We start from the raw sequence: 19,457 nt of genomic DNA on the forward strand, positions 1-19,457 counted from the left end.
AGTTAGAGGGATTTGGGGGAATGAATTGAAGGGGGTAAAGGAAATGAAGAAAATGGTCTAACAAACAACAACAAAGGGAATGGGGGTAGTTGATTTCCATTCCCTTTGATGATTAACCCCAACCAAACGGCCCCTTATTCCTTTTTTCCCTTAGTTTTGTTTTAGGAATATTACAATATATAAATATTTTTTTTTTTTGGAAACAACAATATATGGCTTAGCCACATTATTATATAAATATATACTTTCCCACGAATAAAGGGAAATATTGAATTCTCTCTTTACATTTATTCTTAATTATGCAGTATTTTTGCTCCTAAAAAAAAAAAAAAAAATGCTAATTTTTGTATGCGGCTGGCCACATGGTGCGGCAAGGGTTACATGTAGGGTGTTACTAGTTTTGTCAGGGTTACTTGTAGGTGTTACCTGTATTCTAGGGTTACTTGTATGGGTGTTACTGGTTTTGGTCAGGGGTTACTTGTAATGCGTTACTGGTTTGGTATGGGATTTTGTTCTGAAGTTACTTGTATGAGTTACTCATAATACAAGTAACACCTACAAGTAACCCCACGATACAAGTAACCCATACAAATAGCCTCATAATACAAGCAATACCCTACAAGTAACACCCTACAAGTTACCCAGGATACAAGTAACTCATACATATAACCCTATAATACAATGCAAGTAGCCTCTGCCGCATCGATCATGTGGCTTGCCGCACTAAAAAACCTCTGAAAAAATGCAGTAATTTTAAAAAAGGAAAGAATGATAAATAACATTAATAATATCATATCATATTATATCATATCATATCATTGCTAATAAATAAATCAGATTTTTTTATCATAAAATTGTTGTATAAGTTTTACTATCGATATACTTCTAATATTTCACATATACAAAATTAATCAAAACTTTGTGTTAATGAATATATCATAAAATAAGATCCATTTAAAATCACACTTTATTCAAAAATTAAAAAAAATAATAAAAAAAAGGATAATTTGCCAATTACTACCGCAAGTTAATACCACTTTGTAAATTACTACCGCAAATTAAAAAAATTATGAATTACTACCGTAAAAAATTTTAAGATGTTGCAATTACTACCAAACCCCCATTAAACCCAACTATGACGTCATTATATCTCTTTAACCCGTGTTTGACCATGGTTAAGGGCTTTAACCAGCCCCCCCAAAAAAGAAAATGGATTAGGGATATAATGAAGTCATGGTTAAGGGCTTTAACCATGGGTTAAAGTGATATAATGACGTCATAGTTGGGTTTAATGGAGGTTTGGTAGTAATCGCAACATCTTAAAATTTTTTACGGTAGTAATTCACAACTTTTTTAATTTGCGGTAGTAATTTACAAAGTAGTATTAACTTGCGGTAGTAATTGGCAAATTTTCCTAAAAAAAAAAAAAAGCATACTTTTATATGTCATTGGCCACACCAGGCCACGTAACCGACTATTATCAAAGTTATTACTTCATTAGTCTTATGGGGTTACTTAATTAGTGTTATAAGAGTTGTTCAATCAATATTAATTATAAGGGTTATTTAGTCGGTATCAGGGGTTACTCGGTTAGTATTACAGAGGTTACTTGCTCGTTTTTATAAGGGTTACTTTGTCCGGCCACATGATATCCTTAAATTAGCCGCATACAAAACATGTTGATATTCAATTCTTTTTAATAATAGAAAATTAGTAAATATGATAATTTAAGTTTAATTTTTACCAAGATTTTAGAAGGTCAAGTAGAATGAGGGAGCCCCATTTAATCTCCGAGATTAACATTCCAAGTTAATCTCCTCTTACAACTTTATGCATTTGTTTTCGTGTCATTTTACTTTTTCACTTTTATTATTTAAAAAATAAAAATAAAATAATATATTGTGAGAGGAGATTAACTTTTCATGTCAATCTTAGAGATTAACTTGAATTCTCCCCAAATGGAATTATGATTGTTTAAAAAAAAAATTAGATCGTCACGTAAGAGTATGATATATAAAAAAAATATAAAAAAAAAATAAAAAATAAAGTCACATATAATTTTTTAACACGCCACCTAAGATTATAATTTTTAAAAGCGCCACGGAAGAGCACCATTAGAATTTGTTATTTCTTTTATAATCGAACAATTCAACTACACATAAGAAAACTAGGGAATGATATTTTAGAGGTTAAAGTAATTAAATATAGAGTTTTTTTTTTTTTTTTTGAGAAAAATTAAATATAAATTATTTACTTTTAATATTATAATTTTTATCTAAATATATAAGGAAAATAGAAAATTCACAAGTTATTTTAATATAAAAAATTAAACCATATGCTACTCAAAAAAAAAAAAAAAAAAAAAAATTAAACCATATAAATATATAAAATTTTAATTTAAAAAAATACAAAAGAAAAAGTGCTACCGCACAGATTTTTTCAGGTTGTAAACAATTAGGAAATATATATATGTATATATATATATATATGGAAGGTTTTATCACATTGATAGATAAGGAAATATGGAAACAAAAGATACACATTATTTGTAAATTGTAATATATACGAGTTATATCTTATATATATATAGATATACACATTATTTGTAGTTAAATTGTTTTTATTGTAGCACATGAGCTTGCTCATTTGCCTTGGGTGGTCGGTAGTCATTTTTGGTTTGATAATTTTCCTTCTTGTATTATTAATTTGTTGTCTTCGGACCTCCCTATTAATGAAAGTTAGTTAGCCCTTGGGCTATTTCTCTTCAAAAAAAAAAAAAAAATACATCGTTTAGACGTACGAGTTGAAAGTTCTCTTACCAAATTCCACTGCTTAAGATATTACTTACTTGGTATAATCTTTCACCCTTTATTTTGGTTCTAAATTTGCAATTTCGATTTTTAATTAATTTTGCTAAATTTTACTTGTCGATGATATATATCATATGTGTTTGAAAGAAACCTTAATTTACATAGACGTTTAATTTTTATTAATTTATTTTAGGTTAATAGATACATTCAAAGTATTGGTCGATCGATCAATGAAAGAGACCGCGGATAAATTAAGGGCTCCGGCTGTTGGAGATGTACCTTGGCTTGTGTATACCCATGGAAGTGATAGAAGCAAACAAATTCAGACGTTTTGCAACACCTTTTCTAACGAGTTGTACATCAAAAGTATTCCTGAATTGCGAGGCAAAACTATACGAGCTTGTTGTCAAGGATGGTTAATCTTACGCGATTTTTCCAAGAAGAACCTATTCTCTATGAAAAATCTAATTACTTTGGAATATTTTCTTCTTCCGGAATTACCAACTAGTGAAGACGAAGAGTTGTTAAGTTGTTGTGTGATCACTTCGAATTCCCCTCCAAATAATCCTAAAGGTTATGTTCTGTTTTTGTTTTTTAAAGACAGAGTGTTTTCTTGTAGTCCAACCATGAATTGTACTAGTTGGGTGAGTCAGAGGATAGAACTTGATGGTAATAATGCAGAAATAAAATTAGTCGCGGCGTTAAATGGAATTATATACGGCATGGCTGGTATAAGGAATCCAATTGGCTATGGTGGTATAATGGACTATATGGTGAGTATGGAAATCGCGATAGCAGATGATGGCTCCGGATCCTACTCTCTAGCCTTAAAGCCCTTGCAAGGGTTAAAGGGTCCAAATTGCGATCATGGTAGTTATCATCCTAAGCACTACTTGGTTGAATCATGTAGTCTTATATATTGTGTGGGTGTTTTTCAACGCAAAGCGTGGGATACTCGAATCAGTGAAGTCAAAGTTTGGGAATTGGATACGGTTGAATCGAAGTGGGTAGAGACTAAGTGTTTGGGTGGCCGTTCGCTTTTTGTAGGTGGTGATTGTTGTACTTGGTGTTGGGGAGCTACGGCGTCAACCGGAGTCCAAGAGAATTGTGTCTACTTTCTTTCTCCCATTGATGATCGAGTCCTCTATGTTTATAGATTAGATGATGATACATTGACTATGCATTCGACTTGTGCAGCCTTGTCCACCCCTTTTAGCACGCCTATTTGGGTAAATATGATGCCACCACAACAACATTATAATTATAGGTTAGTACTTGTACTAGTTCTCTTGTTTTGTTTAAATTCATATTTATTAGAACTTTGTATTAAACCAACTTTCTTTGTTTTTGTAGTGACAGATTAGTAGCAATCAAGGATATCGAAGGACAAGAATTGATCGACACTATTCTGATTGATTCCACAAAGCTTTCAAAAGAAAGAAACATGTTTGTCGAGCTCCCTATAGACATGATACACTTGGTTTCCACGTATATGCATTTGTTCGATTATTGGAATTTCCGAGCAAGTTGTAAGACATTTCACTCAACACTACCTAAATGGAATGTCGACACTAATAGCAAGCTCCCCTTGTTTATCTGGTTTAAGAGTAGTCGCGGGCTATGTCAAGTAATGGACCCAAGTCGAGAAGACTCACATAGTATGACCCTTGACTTATCTCCGGATCCTTTTATCATAGATTTCTCCAAAGATGGGTGGCTAATATTATCAATTGACAAGACACGATCGATAAAGTTTTGCAATCCCTTAACAAGGGTAAAGGGGGACTATCCCCCGAACGAAAAGGTCAGCCTTTGGGATGTTAGAAGCATTGGATTCTCAACAAATCCTACGTCTACTGACTGTGTGACTGTTCAGTTTGTTTCCTTTAATTATCTAGTCATCTACTACCTTCGATATGGAGATGAAAGGTGGACTCGAGTTGATGTCGACAACAATGACGATGAATTTTGTGTTGGGACTAGTAGTCCAGTTTACTTTAATGGAGCATTTTACGTGCTTGATAGGAAATTTGGACATCTTGGAGCATTTGAATTGGTAGATGGAGTCGGAAGTTGGAACGTTTATCACAGACCATCAATTCCCTTTGCTCATTTTCATTCATCTCACTTAGTCGAGTGCGGTGGAAAGCTCCTTGCGGTATTCATTGGCTATATGGGATGGAGTATTAAAGTGTTCGAGTTTAACCATTTTAAGAAACAATGGGTCGATGTTCAAAATCTTGGTAACCATAGCTTGTTTATCAATCGTTCATCGTCGATTTCAATACCAACTTCAGAAGACCGAATGAGAAATAAGATATTTGTTTCAAGGATTAAAGGAAATAGTATAGTTTTTTACTCGCTTGAGACGAGTATGTATCATGTTTTCGGGAGTGAAGATTCCATGGAGGATTTTTGCAACACTGCTGAACAATTGAATTCTTGTTGGCTTTAAATTTGATTTTATTATACTCTGTTGTATGGATTGTCTTTTTTTTTTTTTTTTGTTACTTCAATTTTTTTGGGTCGGAGAATACTTATTAAATGCACATTTTAGAATATATAACTCTTTAGAAGTACTATCAAAAGCCCATCACCAATATATATATCTTTTTGTGTAATTTTGAGTCAAAAGTGGGCGGTAAAGTTTGCTGGCTCTTTTATCCCAAAGGCGAACTGGTGGTAAAACCTTAATAAGTTTGACAATAAAGATTTGAGCATTTGATGTGTTAATGATCAATTTCAAATTATTGCAAGGGTACTATATTAGTATTGTTTAAAATATAAAAAATCAAATTTTGATATTAGAATGTAAATTATTTAGGGTTCGTTTGGCATTGCTGTGGTTTTCTGTTTTTTGGTTTTTTGTTGCATAAAAGTATATGATATATGTCACATAATGAATCAAAAATTATTTAAACTTATTAAAATCATAATAATTTTGAAAACTGACAACAAAAAAGTGGAAACACCTTTTTCTTGTTTCTTGTTTTTGGTTTTAGTTTTCAAAAAAACAGGAAACTAAAAACCAAAAATGATGCCAAACAAGCCCTTAAATAATAAAACTTATTTTTTAGTATTAATGATTTTATCTAAGGGCCTGTTCATATTTACTTATTTTCAGTTCAGTTCAGTTCAGCTCCAATCAGTTCAGTTCAGTTCAGTTAAGCTCTAATCAGTTCAGTTCAGTTCAGTTCAGTTTTATGCATTTTAATTTTTCAGTTCACTTCAGTTCAGTTCAGCTCCAATCAGTTCAATTCAGTTCAGTTCAGTTCAGTTCAGCTCAGTTCAGTAAATATGAACAGGCCCTAAATATCTGATGTGAAATTTATGTGGAAATTAAAATTGTTAATAATTTAGATATCAGAATATAGACAAAAGAAAAAAAAAATATATATAGCTTACTATTTAGTGTTCCATCCGGTTTATCCTTTTGTGCTAATTCGGATTCGGGTTTATCTAGAACGATTTCCCATAATATTGTTGAAATAAAAATCAATTCCCATAATACATTGATTTAAAAATAAATTCCCTACATAGTGTCCACGTAGGATCTTTTTTTTGCTTTTGGTTCAACTTAAAACCGCTAATGGTAATAGCGGTTTTAAAAAAGAGACCGCCTCCAACAATAACAGGTCTCTTTGCATCCTTGGTTAATTCACAAGGCATAGTGTACAGGAAAATTATTTCAAAGAGACCGCCTTTCAATCAACAGGTCTCTTTGTGTCCTTGTTAATTCTTAGCCCACAACAAGAAAAGAGAGCGCTGACGTTTACACTTATAACTTCAAAGAGACCGCCTTTCAATAAAAACAGGTCTCTTTGACTTTATTTTACAAAAATTCCAAAACCGCTAATACCGTTAGCGGTTTTAAGTTGAACCGAAAACCAATCCTACGTGGACACTACTTTGGGAATTTGTTTTTAAAACGAAGCATAATGGGAATTAATTTCTATTTTAACAATATTAAGGGAAATCGTTCGGTTTATCTATATACAAGTAATAAAAAAACAAAAAATAAATCTTATTTTATCTATTTAATAAATTTTAAAACACAATGATTATTTGTAAAATTGATAACATTGCAACTTTATATACATTTTTTATTTAGTTGTAAATAGTTTTATCATGTGTTTTTTGCAATTTAACCTCATGTAAAAATAAAGACTTTAACCACCAAAAATGTTAGGTACTTAAACTCTTCATGAATGCCTCACACTTCTCTCTTTTATATATTTAGGGGAGTATATTGTAGTGCTTTTGTTTCTCATTTGAAGAAATAACACAAAATTTTCTAAACTACAAGATAATAATGCCGAAGCCAGGTTCATCGTCAAGCAACAACCGCTCTTCAAAGGAATAGGATAGCAAGACATGGAGATGTTCCTACTGTGGAGAGAAGTTTGCCACTCAAACCGAACTCACTCGGCATGTGGATTTCACGCATGGCTCCGAGAAAAACAAAGGCAAACGTCTGGATAGCCGACACTACTAGCTTTGCAAAATATTTGAAAATTCTACTTCTAAATTGGAATTTAGGTGGGTTAATGACGTGTTTAGTAATAATAAGAGTGATTAAGAAGTATAAGTGTTTTTTTTTTTTGTTTTTACATTGTATTAGTGTGGTTTTAATGTTTCCAAAGATTAATGGATTTATGCATTATTAAAGATTGATGGTGTATGTGAATTTACAAAAAATTGTTCTATCTAATGACATTGATATTTTAAATATAAATTATACACATTCCACTTTGTGTTGAGAACTAAATAAAGCTAGCTCTAAAACCTTTAAAATTTTCCTCCTAATTTATTACTTACAGCCACTACAAGAAAATAGATCAAAGAGGGCGATTTTATTCTGACAAAAAGGGCGACTTTAATTTTGCCTTCTTAAACACCATCAAATAGGACATATAGAACTCGCCCTATTATATTGTTATCAAAAAGGGCAAAAATTTGGTCGTTGCCTTATAGCTGATCAATAAGGGCGACTAAATAAAATTCGCCCTCTTTGATCAAACAATAAGGGCGACTTAAACAATCGCCCTCTTTGATAAACAATAAGGGGCCAAATTAATAGTAGTTGTCATCGTTGCTTGCACAAATAAACAAATACTTCTACTTTACTCCGTAAAACAAACCCCAAAATCAAAAATTGTAAAACCCCTCTCTCTCCTCACAATGCGATAACTACACTTCGAATTCTCCATTGAAGCGAGTTTGAGCTTTCTCGATCCTCCATTGAAGCGAATTTGAGCTTTCTCGATCCTCCATTGAAGCGGCTTCTCAGGTAGTATTAAATTATGGCCTGGACTATCAATTTCACAATCTAGGGTTTAATGCTAGTTAATTACTCGAATGTTTTTGTTATTGAAATTTAAATTGTTGCTTGGATTCGAAATTTGTTGTATAGCATGCTACTTTTGTCGAGTCAAGCAAGCTTTCGATTTTGCCTGTTAAAAAATTGATGAAATACCTATAATAATCATACTTAAATAATTCGGAATGGTGCAAATATAGTGTTTGATGAAATGCCTTAAAGAATCCGGGAAAAAAGAAAAGTTTATAGTTTTCAAATAGTGCAGGTAAAGTGTTTGATGAAACACCTCAAAGACTGTTGATTAAAAAAAATAATAATAAAATTGTTTTGTATGAACTGGTGTTTATGATGCATGATCATTGGAGATAAGTATATGATTAATTACCTCATTATCTGATTTCAAAATGTAATGTATAATAGTAGTTGATTGCAGTTTGATTATAGATTACTTATTGATTGTGAAGCTCTTTTAGGTATCCATGTTATGTTCAGAGCTAGTTTATGATTTGGTACTTTTCATTAATAAGCTCATAATCGTTAACCTGTAATCTTTAAGCGTTCCTGTCTTAAGTTTATTGGACTAAATTAGTTTTCGGTTTTGAAGATTGTGAATTAGTTAGTATTATCCAAAAACATAGGTTATATTGATCCAAAATACATGTTTTTGGTGCAACACTCAAAACATTCCTAGTCCAGCACTTCAAATGAAGTCAAACAGTTGCCATCTTGGTGAGCATTTTCAGCAATTACTTCATTTTTTATTCCCCTTTTTGATCAGTGATGATGCTTTGAGTAATCTCTTATTTGCCTTTGTGGATTCTGTAGGTACCAATGAACATAATTAACTCATATATACTACGCATTTGATTAAGAATAAGCCTGCTTTATGTGCATATTGTCAATGCTATAAAAGAAAATTGTGGACAGATTACTTGTATGAAATGATTTTTGACAGAAGAGTTGCAATCCACTTCTGCCTATCTTTCGTAACAATTACGGAGTATGAGTACATGAAAGCATATTTATCTTGATGTTTTCGACAGTCTTGTAATTGTCGTTCTGTGTTTTAATTGTGTCCACATGTATGCAATTGATCATGGTAGATTTTTAAAACCATAGAGCTTACTCATTAATGTATTTTTGAAGTGTCTCATTGGCTTATTAGAACATAAACATGTGATCTATGTAGGACCTTGTTTTTTAACACTAGTGTGTGACAATCTAGAACAGATATACTGAAAATTACAAGAACCCCTATTAGAAATTCAACTAAGAAAAATCGAAAAATCAAATTAAATATTCAGAAGAGATCCTCTCAATCAAGATTTTTTGTCATTTGATTATGCAGTGAGTGGCATAGAATTTGCGTTCCCAGGTTGTCCGTTGAGGCACCTGTTTTAGGGTATACTTCCGTATTGCTCGATTATCGGGTAGGTTGGGACATCTTACGACATACTCCCCTCAAAAAGTTAAAAAGCTACTCTTTGGCCATATGAAATTTGATGATAGTGTGCACATCATGAATGGTTAATTAGGCAGTGCGTTTACTTCAAGGGCATGTTATATAGATTATCTGATCTGGGATTAGCTTGAGACTAATTAACTTTAATGTAATTATGAATTATGATGCTTATGCTGAGAATTGTAGTGTTTAGTTACATTCCTGAAGCATATTGTAGTCAGTCCTTGATTTCTTGATTTCTCCCAGAAAGCTTGGTTGCACTTTCTTGTTAGTCCTTGAGTTTAAATGTTTTTCAATATGGTTGCTTCACCTTATGCTAATAGAATTTCATATATGCTTCATAGACATGGCCATTGTTGCTATAGGCTAGTCACAGATAACTGCTTTAATTTTTCCCAGTTTGATCAAATAATGATTGCAACACAAACTCCTAGTTGAATTAAACTCCTGATTGTCCTTAATTATTCATCCTAGTTGTGCACTGAATTTATAACCTTCTTGTTTCTCGTAGCCGGAAGAGAGTTCTTTATATCTTATTTCTTTTTTTTTTTTTTTTTTTTTTTGAGGGATGAGTTCTTTATATCTTTTATTCCTTTTATCTTCAGTTTATATTTTCATATACAGCTACGTTTTATCTTTTCTAATGGAAATCCTTCTGTTGTTTTTTGATCTTCCTGGTAATATGTATGCATGTGATTTTCTAGGAATAACTACAAAATGAAAATAATATGATGCGAGCTGAATTGGAAGTTTCTAAGAAGAAACAAGATGACCTAGAACAAAAGCTTCGGTTAGTCGTGGAGAAAATTGGCCTTGATGCTTGATAGAGGTAATATTTTCTAGCTTACTCTTTACATAAAATTGTCATGTGGATGCATTTTTATGCCATGGTTATGTTAACTTATTATGTTAGAGGAATCTTGGATAGGTTCTTATATAATTCAGTAGGTATAAGACATAGTGCTCAGACCGATGCTTTTCTACATGCTGTTATTTTGGCAGTAGTCCATCAGTCCGTCAAACATTCCATTTTAGTATCTTATTCTTGAACTTGACTTTTGTGAATTGTAACTTTCCCTTTCTTCTTGAAGAGGATTAACAGTCACATTAAAACCTACAGGACTCGAAACTATTTCTTACCTGAATCTGTCAAGTTTGCAAGTCAATGTGCTGATGTTTTGGGGATGGACACCAAAAGGCGGGTTGCATTACATATGGAAAAAAAGGGGATGCTAGAAGCTGCAAGAATGAGAAGATTGCTTGATAGTTCATGTCCTAGAAAAAAACATTATTAAATTTTAGTACTCTTTGGCTTAGCTATTTGCTATTTATAAATACTTGATTAATACTTTTGTTTATATTCCTATTAAGACCTTTTTTTTCCCTAAATGTATCCTCCTAGAATTCTTTTTTTTTTTTTTAAAAACTAAAAAATGAACAAAGAGGGCGACTTTAATTTTGCCCTTAGATTTTAATCAAAGAGGGCGAAAATTTTTGTCCTCTTAGATTTTGATCAAAGAGGGCTAATCTTAGATTTTGATCAAAGAGGGCGAAAAGCTTTGTCCTCCTTGATTTTGATCAAATAGGGCGAAATTTTTTGCCTTCTTTGATCTTTAACAAAGAGGGCGAAATTTTTTGCCTTCTTTGATCTTTACCAAAGAGGGCGAAAGACTGTAGTTGCCCTTTGAGGCTAATAGGACGAAGCTAAAAGGGCAATTTAAATCCCCCTCTTTGATCTTATTTGTTGTAGTGAGCGGTCCATGTCATTTAAGGGTAAAAAAAACATTCGTCATAATTTCCAATCATTTAAAAAGATAAAAGTCTAATGTTACATATTTCTCAAACACAAGATATATATAAGTCTAATGTTACATATTTCTCAAACATGACTAAAGTTGCAAATCCCTTAAATTATAAATAATTCAGCTGACATAACAATGCTACAAATTATTTGCAATATGCTTTTAAATTCTTGTACTCCGTATCTATATTTTTGTAGGCTAATCTTTCTACATTGCTTAAAATATTTAAAATGAGAGGATCAGTTGTTGTTGTTATTATTATTATTATTATTATTATTATTATTATTATTATTAAAACCTAGAAATTCAATCAATTTACAAAAAATTGGTAGGGAGCCGAGATACAATCTGGGCCCCTTCTTCTTATTATTATTATTATTATTATTATTATTATTATTATTATTATTATTATTATTATTATTATTATTATTATTATTATTATTATTATTATTATTATTATTATTATTATTATTAATCTCAAAAACATTCAAAGCTATACAACCTATAGAAAATTAGTGGGAAGCTGAGATACAATCTGGGCCCCCACTCCTCTAGCTATTGAAAAGCCGATCCTAGTAAAGATATGATCTGCAGCACGAGCCCCAATGTCCTGAGTCTTCGAAAACTTCTGGATCCGCTTCAGCAATGCAACAGCCTCCTTTTCTAATTCCCCAAGAGAAGAGAAAGAGAAAGGAAGGAAGCCATATCCTATTGCTCGACAACTAGATTCGTACTTCACCCGCTTCCGATTAGCCGCATCAGTCACTACCCGTCCAGGAACAAAGTCAGAAAGCCCAAACTGTGTCAATGGAGAAGACCCTGTCAAGTCAACACAGACATCGCGACCACGATCCCATGAATAAAGTAACACATCTGCAGGTTTGAGAGCCCTGTCGTTCCCTCCAGATAACCCAATGTCCATCTCCTTCTTCTTCTTCTTATTATTATTATTATTATTATTATTATTATTATTATTATTATTATTATTATTATTATTATTATTATTATTATTATTATTATTATTATTATTATTATTATTATTTATTTTATTTTTTACATTGGAAGATCAATTATTATGAGTGTGAAGTGTGTGTTTCAAAATTTTGTATTGTTTGGTGCATTTATTTCTATACCATGTTAAGTACCTTTTATGTAACTTCACAATATTTGCGCAGGTAATTTTTTTCATACAAAAAATAATGTATGTAAGACCGGTCATTTCATCAAAATATTTACATGTTAATGTTAAATGTTAAAGTAGTTTATGTACGTGTATGTTTCCAAAAAAAAAATAATGTAGGCGTATTATACAAATTAAGTTATCCTCACTTAATTAGCTTTAAACTCATCGCTACATATACATATGAATTTAACAAAGGGATATAAAAAAAAAATTATCTTCAATTAAATATGTAATCATGATAAAGTCGTCCTCACTTGTTTGTTCTAAAACATATTTTCATACTTCAAATAAAACTTTTGTAGGAGAAACTTATCAAATGCACATTTTTAGAAAAGACATAAATCAATAAAAACTTTCTAAAAGTCAGCCCTTCACGAATATATTTGCTACTGCCCCTTTGTGGCGTAATTTTAAAGGAAAAGTGGGAGGTAAAGTTTGTTTACTTGCTGACTCTTTTATCCCAAAGGTGAACAGCTGGTGCTGAAACCTTAATAAATTTGACGATAATGACTTGAGCACTTTGACAAGTACAATTTCAAAATTTTCCTATGGTCAATATTAGTTTCTTATATACGTGAAGTTACAAAGTCGCATGGTCATTATTATTTCCTTATATACGTCAAGGTTACAAAGTCACATGGTCATTATTATTTCCTTATATACGTCAAGTTACAAAGCCACATGGTCATTATTATTTCCTTATATACATCAAGTTACAAGGTTAATTCTCCACCCTCTTTTCAAAACTGATAAAAGATCGTTTCTTTTTTTTTTTTTTTTTTTTTTTTTTTTTTTTTTTTTTTTTTGTAATGAAAAATGAAATCAATTTAGGTGTGTGAACTATTAAGCTTAATTACTTGTTACATTGCATCATCTATGCTATATGCTAGGGTTATGGGGATCGGATTGTAACAATATCTTAACTTAATATGAAAATATTAATAAATGTGATTCAGTTATTGGACCAATAATAATAAGAACTTAAATTATATCTTATACTGTATAAATTGAAGTCCTCTTGTATCTATCCCTTTCGCACACTCTACACTTATCCAACTCAACATCAGCTTTCCAAAATAACATACAACCCTTTGGGCATGCATGGATCTTCTTGTGCGGAAGCTCAAGTCCGTTAAGAATCTTCTTTGTATCATCGAATGTTTTCCCCATCTTATTATTGTCGGGAATCGCTTCGTTCAGTAATGAAGCAAACCCATCAACGCACCTATGGGGCAAATTGTATTCCGACTTCAAAGATACAATTCGAGATGCCATTTCTAGAACAGACATGGAGCTACCTTCGTATAGTGGTTGCTCGGCAGCCTTTAAAAGCTCTTGAAATGCTTTTGCTTGAGCATTTGGCTCTTCGTCTGAACCACTAGTATTATCGTCACCTGGTGGTTCATGATTACTCCCAAGAGCATCGAGAACCATTTCACGGTAAGTATTTGGTTGCTCTACACTTGATGTAGGGAACCCTTCACCATGAGAAACCCAATCATAGTAATCAGGTATAAACCCCTTTTTGTACAAATGGAGTTTTACTGTGTTGGCATCATGAAGACGTCTATTCTTACATAACAAACAAGGGCATCTTACTTCATCTATGCCCGGGCTCTCAGGATGAGCTTCACAAAACCGTATGAATTGTTCATCACCATCCACAAACTCTGGCCTAAGTCTACGAGCATTACCGCCATCGTATCTATCGTACATCCACCAACGCTCTTTCCTTTTCATAGTGACAAGTTCTACAACACTATGAAAAACAAATCACATTAATCATTCACACTGAACTTGTATTCATTACAATAATGGCATACGATACAATTAGAATCGGAATGATATCCAAAGGTCCTTATCATGACTTGAACAGGAAAGCTGATTTCACATTCTTTATTAAGAGATTTAAACATATGTTATGTCACATGCTTCTAACTTGATAAATAATTATAATTTTTACAACATTTTTTCTAAGATACTTATTATTTATAATTTACAATATTGATTAAATTATTTATAACTTACACTAAAAAATTATATTTATACCATTTCAAAGTAAATTGATGTAACATTAATAAAATAATAGAAGCAATATGATTTGTATACTTAACAAAGATGGGAGTTTGATAACAAAAATCAAAATATAAAAATATTAAAAAAAAAAAACAACAACATGTAACCCTTCATGAAAAAAACAAAATAATTTACAAAATACTTTATAGAACCATAATACAAATTATTGTTCAAAAGATTACAATAACCCCTTAAACATACATATTTCTAATAAAGCCATTGTAATTCAATAAGAATCATTTATTTTTAAAACGAAAACTAAAAATATCCAACACATGAGTTCACACCATCCAATAGTCCTGCATTGGACATAAAGCAAAATAAATTTCTATTCCAACCAAAACACATCCAAGTTCTAGCCTACGCATAATAAAGCGTAAAAAATCCAACAATGAACCAAGCTATCAATACCAAACTAAAATTATTCAACACATGAGATCACAACTCCATAAACAACTAACATAAATATGAATCATATTGCACAACTAAAAGAAGTAGATAAATAATGGAAGAAAAACACACAGCGGAGGAGTTGACAGGCGACGACGAAGGTGTTCCTGGTATATGGTGGTGTTACACTTTTAGGCAGGGTTTTTATAAAAAATTTTAAAATGAAAAAAATAAACAACTACAGCCGACTTACCTAGTAGGGGCGATGGAAAAAGACAGCAAAAGGAGGAAGGTCAGGCAGAAGCGGAATCTGGCGACGATGGAGCTGCAAAAGGGGTTAATTTGCGACTCACAATTAGCTATTTCACATTAAATAACGAAATTAAAAAAAATAAAAAAAAAATCAACCAAAAGGTCAAGACTGAGAACATAGCTTTAATCAAAAGTTCAAGAGTTAAATTTCACCAACTTTTGTGCAACGAGTGTATTTTATACAATAGAATTAATGGTTTAATTTTTAATTTAAGTCGATCTACAGTTACTAAGCATGTGTATATTATACACCTGTTGTATAAGATTTATCGTTATTGCAAGTTGTATTTTGCTGTTTGTTGTCTTTTAAAAGGAGAACTTTATTGCACAAATATCTTCAGGTTAGTCTGGTAAGTAATACGGAGTACGTTGACAGTTGGCAACATAAAAGCTATGATCACATTTCCAAATCAAGAAATAACAGGCAACAATCTAGTAGAGTGCTTGACTTTGGCAACATAAAAGTATCAAATCACAACTAGAAATATTCTTTTGAACAGGTACACCCTCAAATAATCTATAGGCTCACTCCATTTAATTGTAGCACCATATAGGCAAAGGAACTAAACTCCATTGTTTAGTAAACCATTTATATTTTAACCCCCCAAAACATCTATAGTTTTGCCCAATTGAAATCAAGACCCATAAAACAGAAAAGGCAAAGGTAGTAAAACATCTCATCTTGCAATCTTTACTCAATAAGCTAAAATTAGGGATGACAATCTAGTCCGGATCCGATCCTACTCCGCCCCGATCCGAGGTAAAATATCCGCTCCGAGTCCGAGAAAAAAGTAATCCGAGTTCGACTCCGTTAAAATAATCCGACTCCGAGTCGGAGGAGGGTCGGAGTCGGATCCTACAAAAAATCCGAGAAAAAAATCCGACTTCGACAAATGTCCAACTTGAACGGATTATCCGACTCCGACTCTAATAGATAGTGGATTTTTGTATGGGTCATGGTGGCATTGGGTGTGGGTTGTAAAGGCCCAAATAGCCCATCAAAGTATATTGAATAATGAAAAAAAAAAACTCGGAGTCGGGTCGGATCGGAGTCGGAGGTCGGATATTAAAGTCGGAGTTGGATGTCGGAGTCGGAGTCGGAGTCGGATGTCGGATTTAACCTCCGACTTCCTGTCGGGTCGGAGTCGGATTTAGCATAAACAATGGCATTAGGACACACACTTAATCCTAACTAAAATGCTGAACACATTTGTTAGGTCCATGAATAATTGAATAAATTCCAAACAAAAATTAAATCGCTTAGTAATCAATTAAACCTATAATGCTCAACACACTTGACGATAAGTTTTAAACCTCATAAAATGATAAAAGGCAAGCCTCTTTAATGATCAATTCCATAAGAGAATCAATATTTAATTCCATAAGCTAGATCAGCCAACCAGGCTACCACAAGAAGACACACATGTTAACACATACTCAAGCCTCTTTAATAAGTCGCATTATGATATCAAATTTGTATAGGTTCTAGTTCTAATAAGCATGTAGATGGCATAACATGTTAATACATGTGGGTTAAAGCTATAACCATAAATTAACAAGACAAGATTACTCAGCCATTCAGACTGCCAACAACCAAGGTAATGTTCAATCTGACCAAGCTATCAGTTTCATCTCATCCTGCATTGACAATTTGACATCATGCCTCAAGCTTTTATGCTAAGGGACCCAAAAATCTTGTGTACAGCAGTAATACATGCGGCATTTCCAATTGTATAAAACTCTTGGAAACATATCTCCAGCAAACCCATCTTCTCCCACTACCTCAATCTCCCAAGAACTTCTCCTCCCCCTTATTTGGGAAGAAGAGAGGAGATCAAAGAATCACTCCTGAAATCACCCACCCCACCCATCATGAAACCACCCATCTAACACTGAAAATCCACACTACCCACCCCAAAAATCACCTCACCAAGGCACATGCCATACACCCTCTTCAAAACCCCAACTGACCCACCCATAAAATAATACAAAGTATCTATGAGTGAAAAATGGGGAGATGGTGGTAGACCGGCCAATGACCTCGTAATTATGGTTTAGGCTTTTCAATTGAAACTACTTCGTTTCTGGAGGAATTACACTTCACAGCCAGTATCTTCAGCTTCTACAGTTTAACATTTAACACGACTTATGTTATTTAACTTAAAAACCATAAACAATCAGATTTATATTTTCAATCAAAAATACATTATGATGAAAGGGTAAAGCTCATTAAACATGTACCCAAATACACCCATGATGATATAGTTAACAATACAAATCAAGTCTAAACTGAATACACCAGTTGAGTTTAGCTACAAGCTTTTATTTTTAGCCAAAACTCATTCAATTCATTCATCATAATAACGCAAGAAATTAAAATTCATCATAGCCTACACCCTCATCCTTAAGTACAAAATTAAAATTCAAGATAATTAGAAGTATTGCCTAATTGCCTCTATCAACAAACACCATAATACCACAAGATAAGAACATCCAATGAAAATATTACTCCACCAATCCATCCAAAACTAAATAAACAACCAAAAAAATATTACTCCACCAATCCATCCAAAACTAAATAAACAATCAATTAAACTTATCGTCAAATGCACAAAGCATTTGCAGCAATAAAGAAACCAGAGGATAACAATTAAAAATAGCAACAAGAGAATGTAGACACAAACAGAAGATATTTTATTCACAGCAGAATAAGAACTTGCATGAATTACCTTGAGTACGGTGGACAGCTAACGGAGGAGGCGAAGAGAGAAGAGGACACCGGCGACGGTAGGCCTGCGAAGGAGAAGTTTTTTACCCAAATTTTAGGGTTTTCGCTCAAATAAACTGAAATTCAAAAAAAAAAAATATCCACTTACCTGAGTACCGCCGTCGGAATACAAAGGAGGGAAGAGCAGGAGGGGAATCCGGCGACGGTGGGCCTGCGTGGTGTTGATTTGCAACCCTAAGTTAGGGTTTTCGCACAAAATAAAATTAAAAAAAAAAAAACAAAATTAAAACGACATACCTATGTAGCGTCGACGGCCGGAGTGAGGTTGCCGGAGCAGCGACCGCTTCTCTTTGCTGTTTGTGGTTCACCCTCTTCCCCCTTCTTCTCTGTTCTTATTTCCCTTTCCCCTGGTTTAACAAAAGCAAATCGATTTGTTTTATTTTGTTTTAAAAACTGTTACGACCGGTTCTACGACCGTTAGACCGGTCGTAATTATTTTTAAAAAAAAATAAATTCATATAATTGTAACGATCGTTATAACGGCCGCAATAATAAAAAAAAACGGTCGCAATTAATGAAAATTACGACAAGCTATAAAACGGTCGTAATTAATATAAATTGCGACTGTTTTTAAGACGGTCGTAATAAAACAGTCGCAATATTCCCGAATTTTAGTAGTGAATGTGTCTAGACATCAGCTAGAGCTCAATCAAACCGCCAAATAGAGTGTTGTTTAAAGAATCAAATTAAAGTTATTTCTTTCGAAAAAAGGAGGTCAACTCGAGTAATAAGTTCACGTAGAGATAAGTTTGGGTCATTTAAAGACGTACTTCTAGCTATGCATATTCTTTTATTAATTAGACTAATCGGAATGAACAAATGAACTTAATTTTTTTCTGTTTCATTTTAGTTGCTACTTTTTTACGGAGTATTTTTTATTTTTCAAAGGTAGCTATTATTTCTACAATTTAATAGTTTAAGGGGATTGCATAACTCGCATATTGTTGTAAATCTAGTAATGAACTAAGGATTAAAATCGAGCTCACATGACTCAATTTTTGTTCTTATTGAGCAGCTCAACAAGTGTAGCTATAAGTCCATGTCATTTAAGGGTAGGTAATTAACACTTTACATTCTATATAATTTCCTGTAATCGGCTATGTATCATGTTTTTGGGAGTGAAGATTCCATGGACGATTTTTGCAACACTGCTGAATCATTGAATTCTTGTTGGCTTTAGATTTCATTTTATTATACTCTATTGTATGGATTGACTTTTTTTTTTTCCTGTTGTTATTTAATTTAATCATTTCTTCAACTTGTTTGTTCTAAAACATTTTTTATACTTCAAATTCTTTATAGGAGAATACTTAT

General features: G+C 32.6%; 1 protein-coding gene and 1 long non-coding RNA gene across 6 annotated transcripts; one reads left to right on the forward strand and one right to left on the reverse strand.

The window, feature by feature from the left end:
* The first annotated feature begins 7,757 nt into the window (after window positions 1-7,757).
* Window positions 7,758-10,950, forward strand: LOC145627230 (uncharacterized). Of its 2 annotated transcripts, none has more exons than XR_014111354.1 (3): window positions 7,758-8,100; window positions 10,297-10,421; window positions 10,713-10,950. It is a non-coding gene; the product is annotated as an uncharacterized LOC145627230 (long non-coding RNA). The 2 variants fall into 2 exon arrangements; XR_014111353.1 differs by lacking the exon at window positions 7,758-8,100 and adding an exon at window positions 8,110-8,859 and having other exon boundaries at window positions 9,506-10,421.
* A 2,541-nt stretch (window positions 10,951-13,491) lies between these two features.
* On the reverse strand, window positions 13,492-18,493 carry LOC145627231 (uncharacterized). 4 transcript variants are annotated; one of them, XM_081679620.1, is made up of 6 exons: window positions 18,381-18,493; window positions 18,232-18,294; window positions 18,085-18,148; window positions 15,297-15,368; window positions 15,176-15,210; window positions 13,492-14,336 (listed from the first exon to the last, which is right to left on the reverse strand). In XM_081679620.1, exon 6 carries the CDS (start codon window positions 14,315-14,317, stop codon window positions 13,571-13,573), a length of 747 nt encoding a protein of 248 aa, XP_081535746.1. In that variant the 5' UTR covers window positions 14,318-14,336; window positions 15,176-15,210; window positions 15,297-15,368; window positions 18,085-18,148; window positions 18,232-18,294; window positions 18,381-18,493; the 3' UTR covers window positions 13,492-13,570. The 4 variants fall into 4 exon arrangements, 2 of the variants coding, with proteins under 2 accessions (XP_081535746.1, XP_081535747.1); XR_014111355.1 differs by lacking the exon at window positions 13,492-14,336 and adding an exon at window positions 14,740-14,952; XM_081679621.1 differs by lacking the exon at window positions 15,176-15,210.
* Window positions 18,494-19,457: the final 964 nt, after the last annotated feature.

Source organism: Chenopodium album, chromosome 4 (assembly GCF_948465745.1).
Source record: "Chenopodium album chromosome 4, dcCheAlbu1.1, whole genome shotgun sequence".
In the NCBI taxonomy this organism is placed as follows: domain Eukaryota; kingdom Viridiplantae; phylum Streptophyta; class Magnoliopsida; order Caryophyllales; family Amaranthaceae; genus Chenopodium; species Chenopodium album.

What these genes read in the sequence shown, in the direction of transcription:
- LOC145627231 (XM_081679621.1), bottom strand. Translation starts at nt 14,317, where the DNA reads ATGAAAAGGAAAGAGCGTTGGTGGATGTACGATAGATACGATGGCGGT.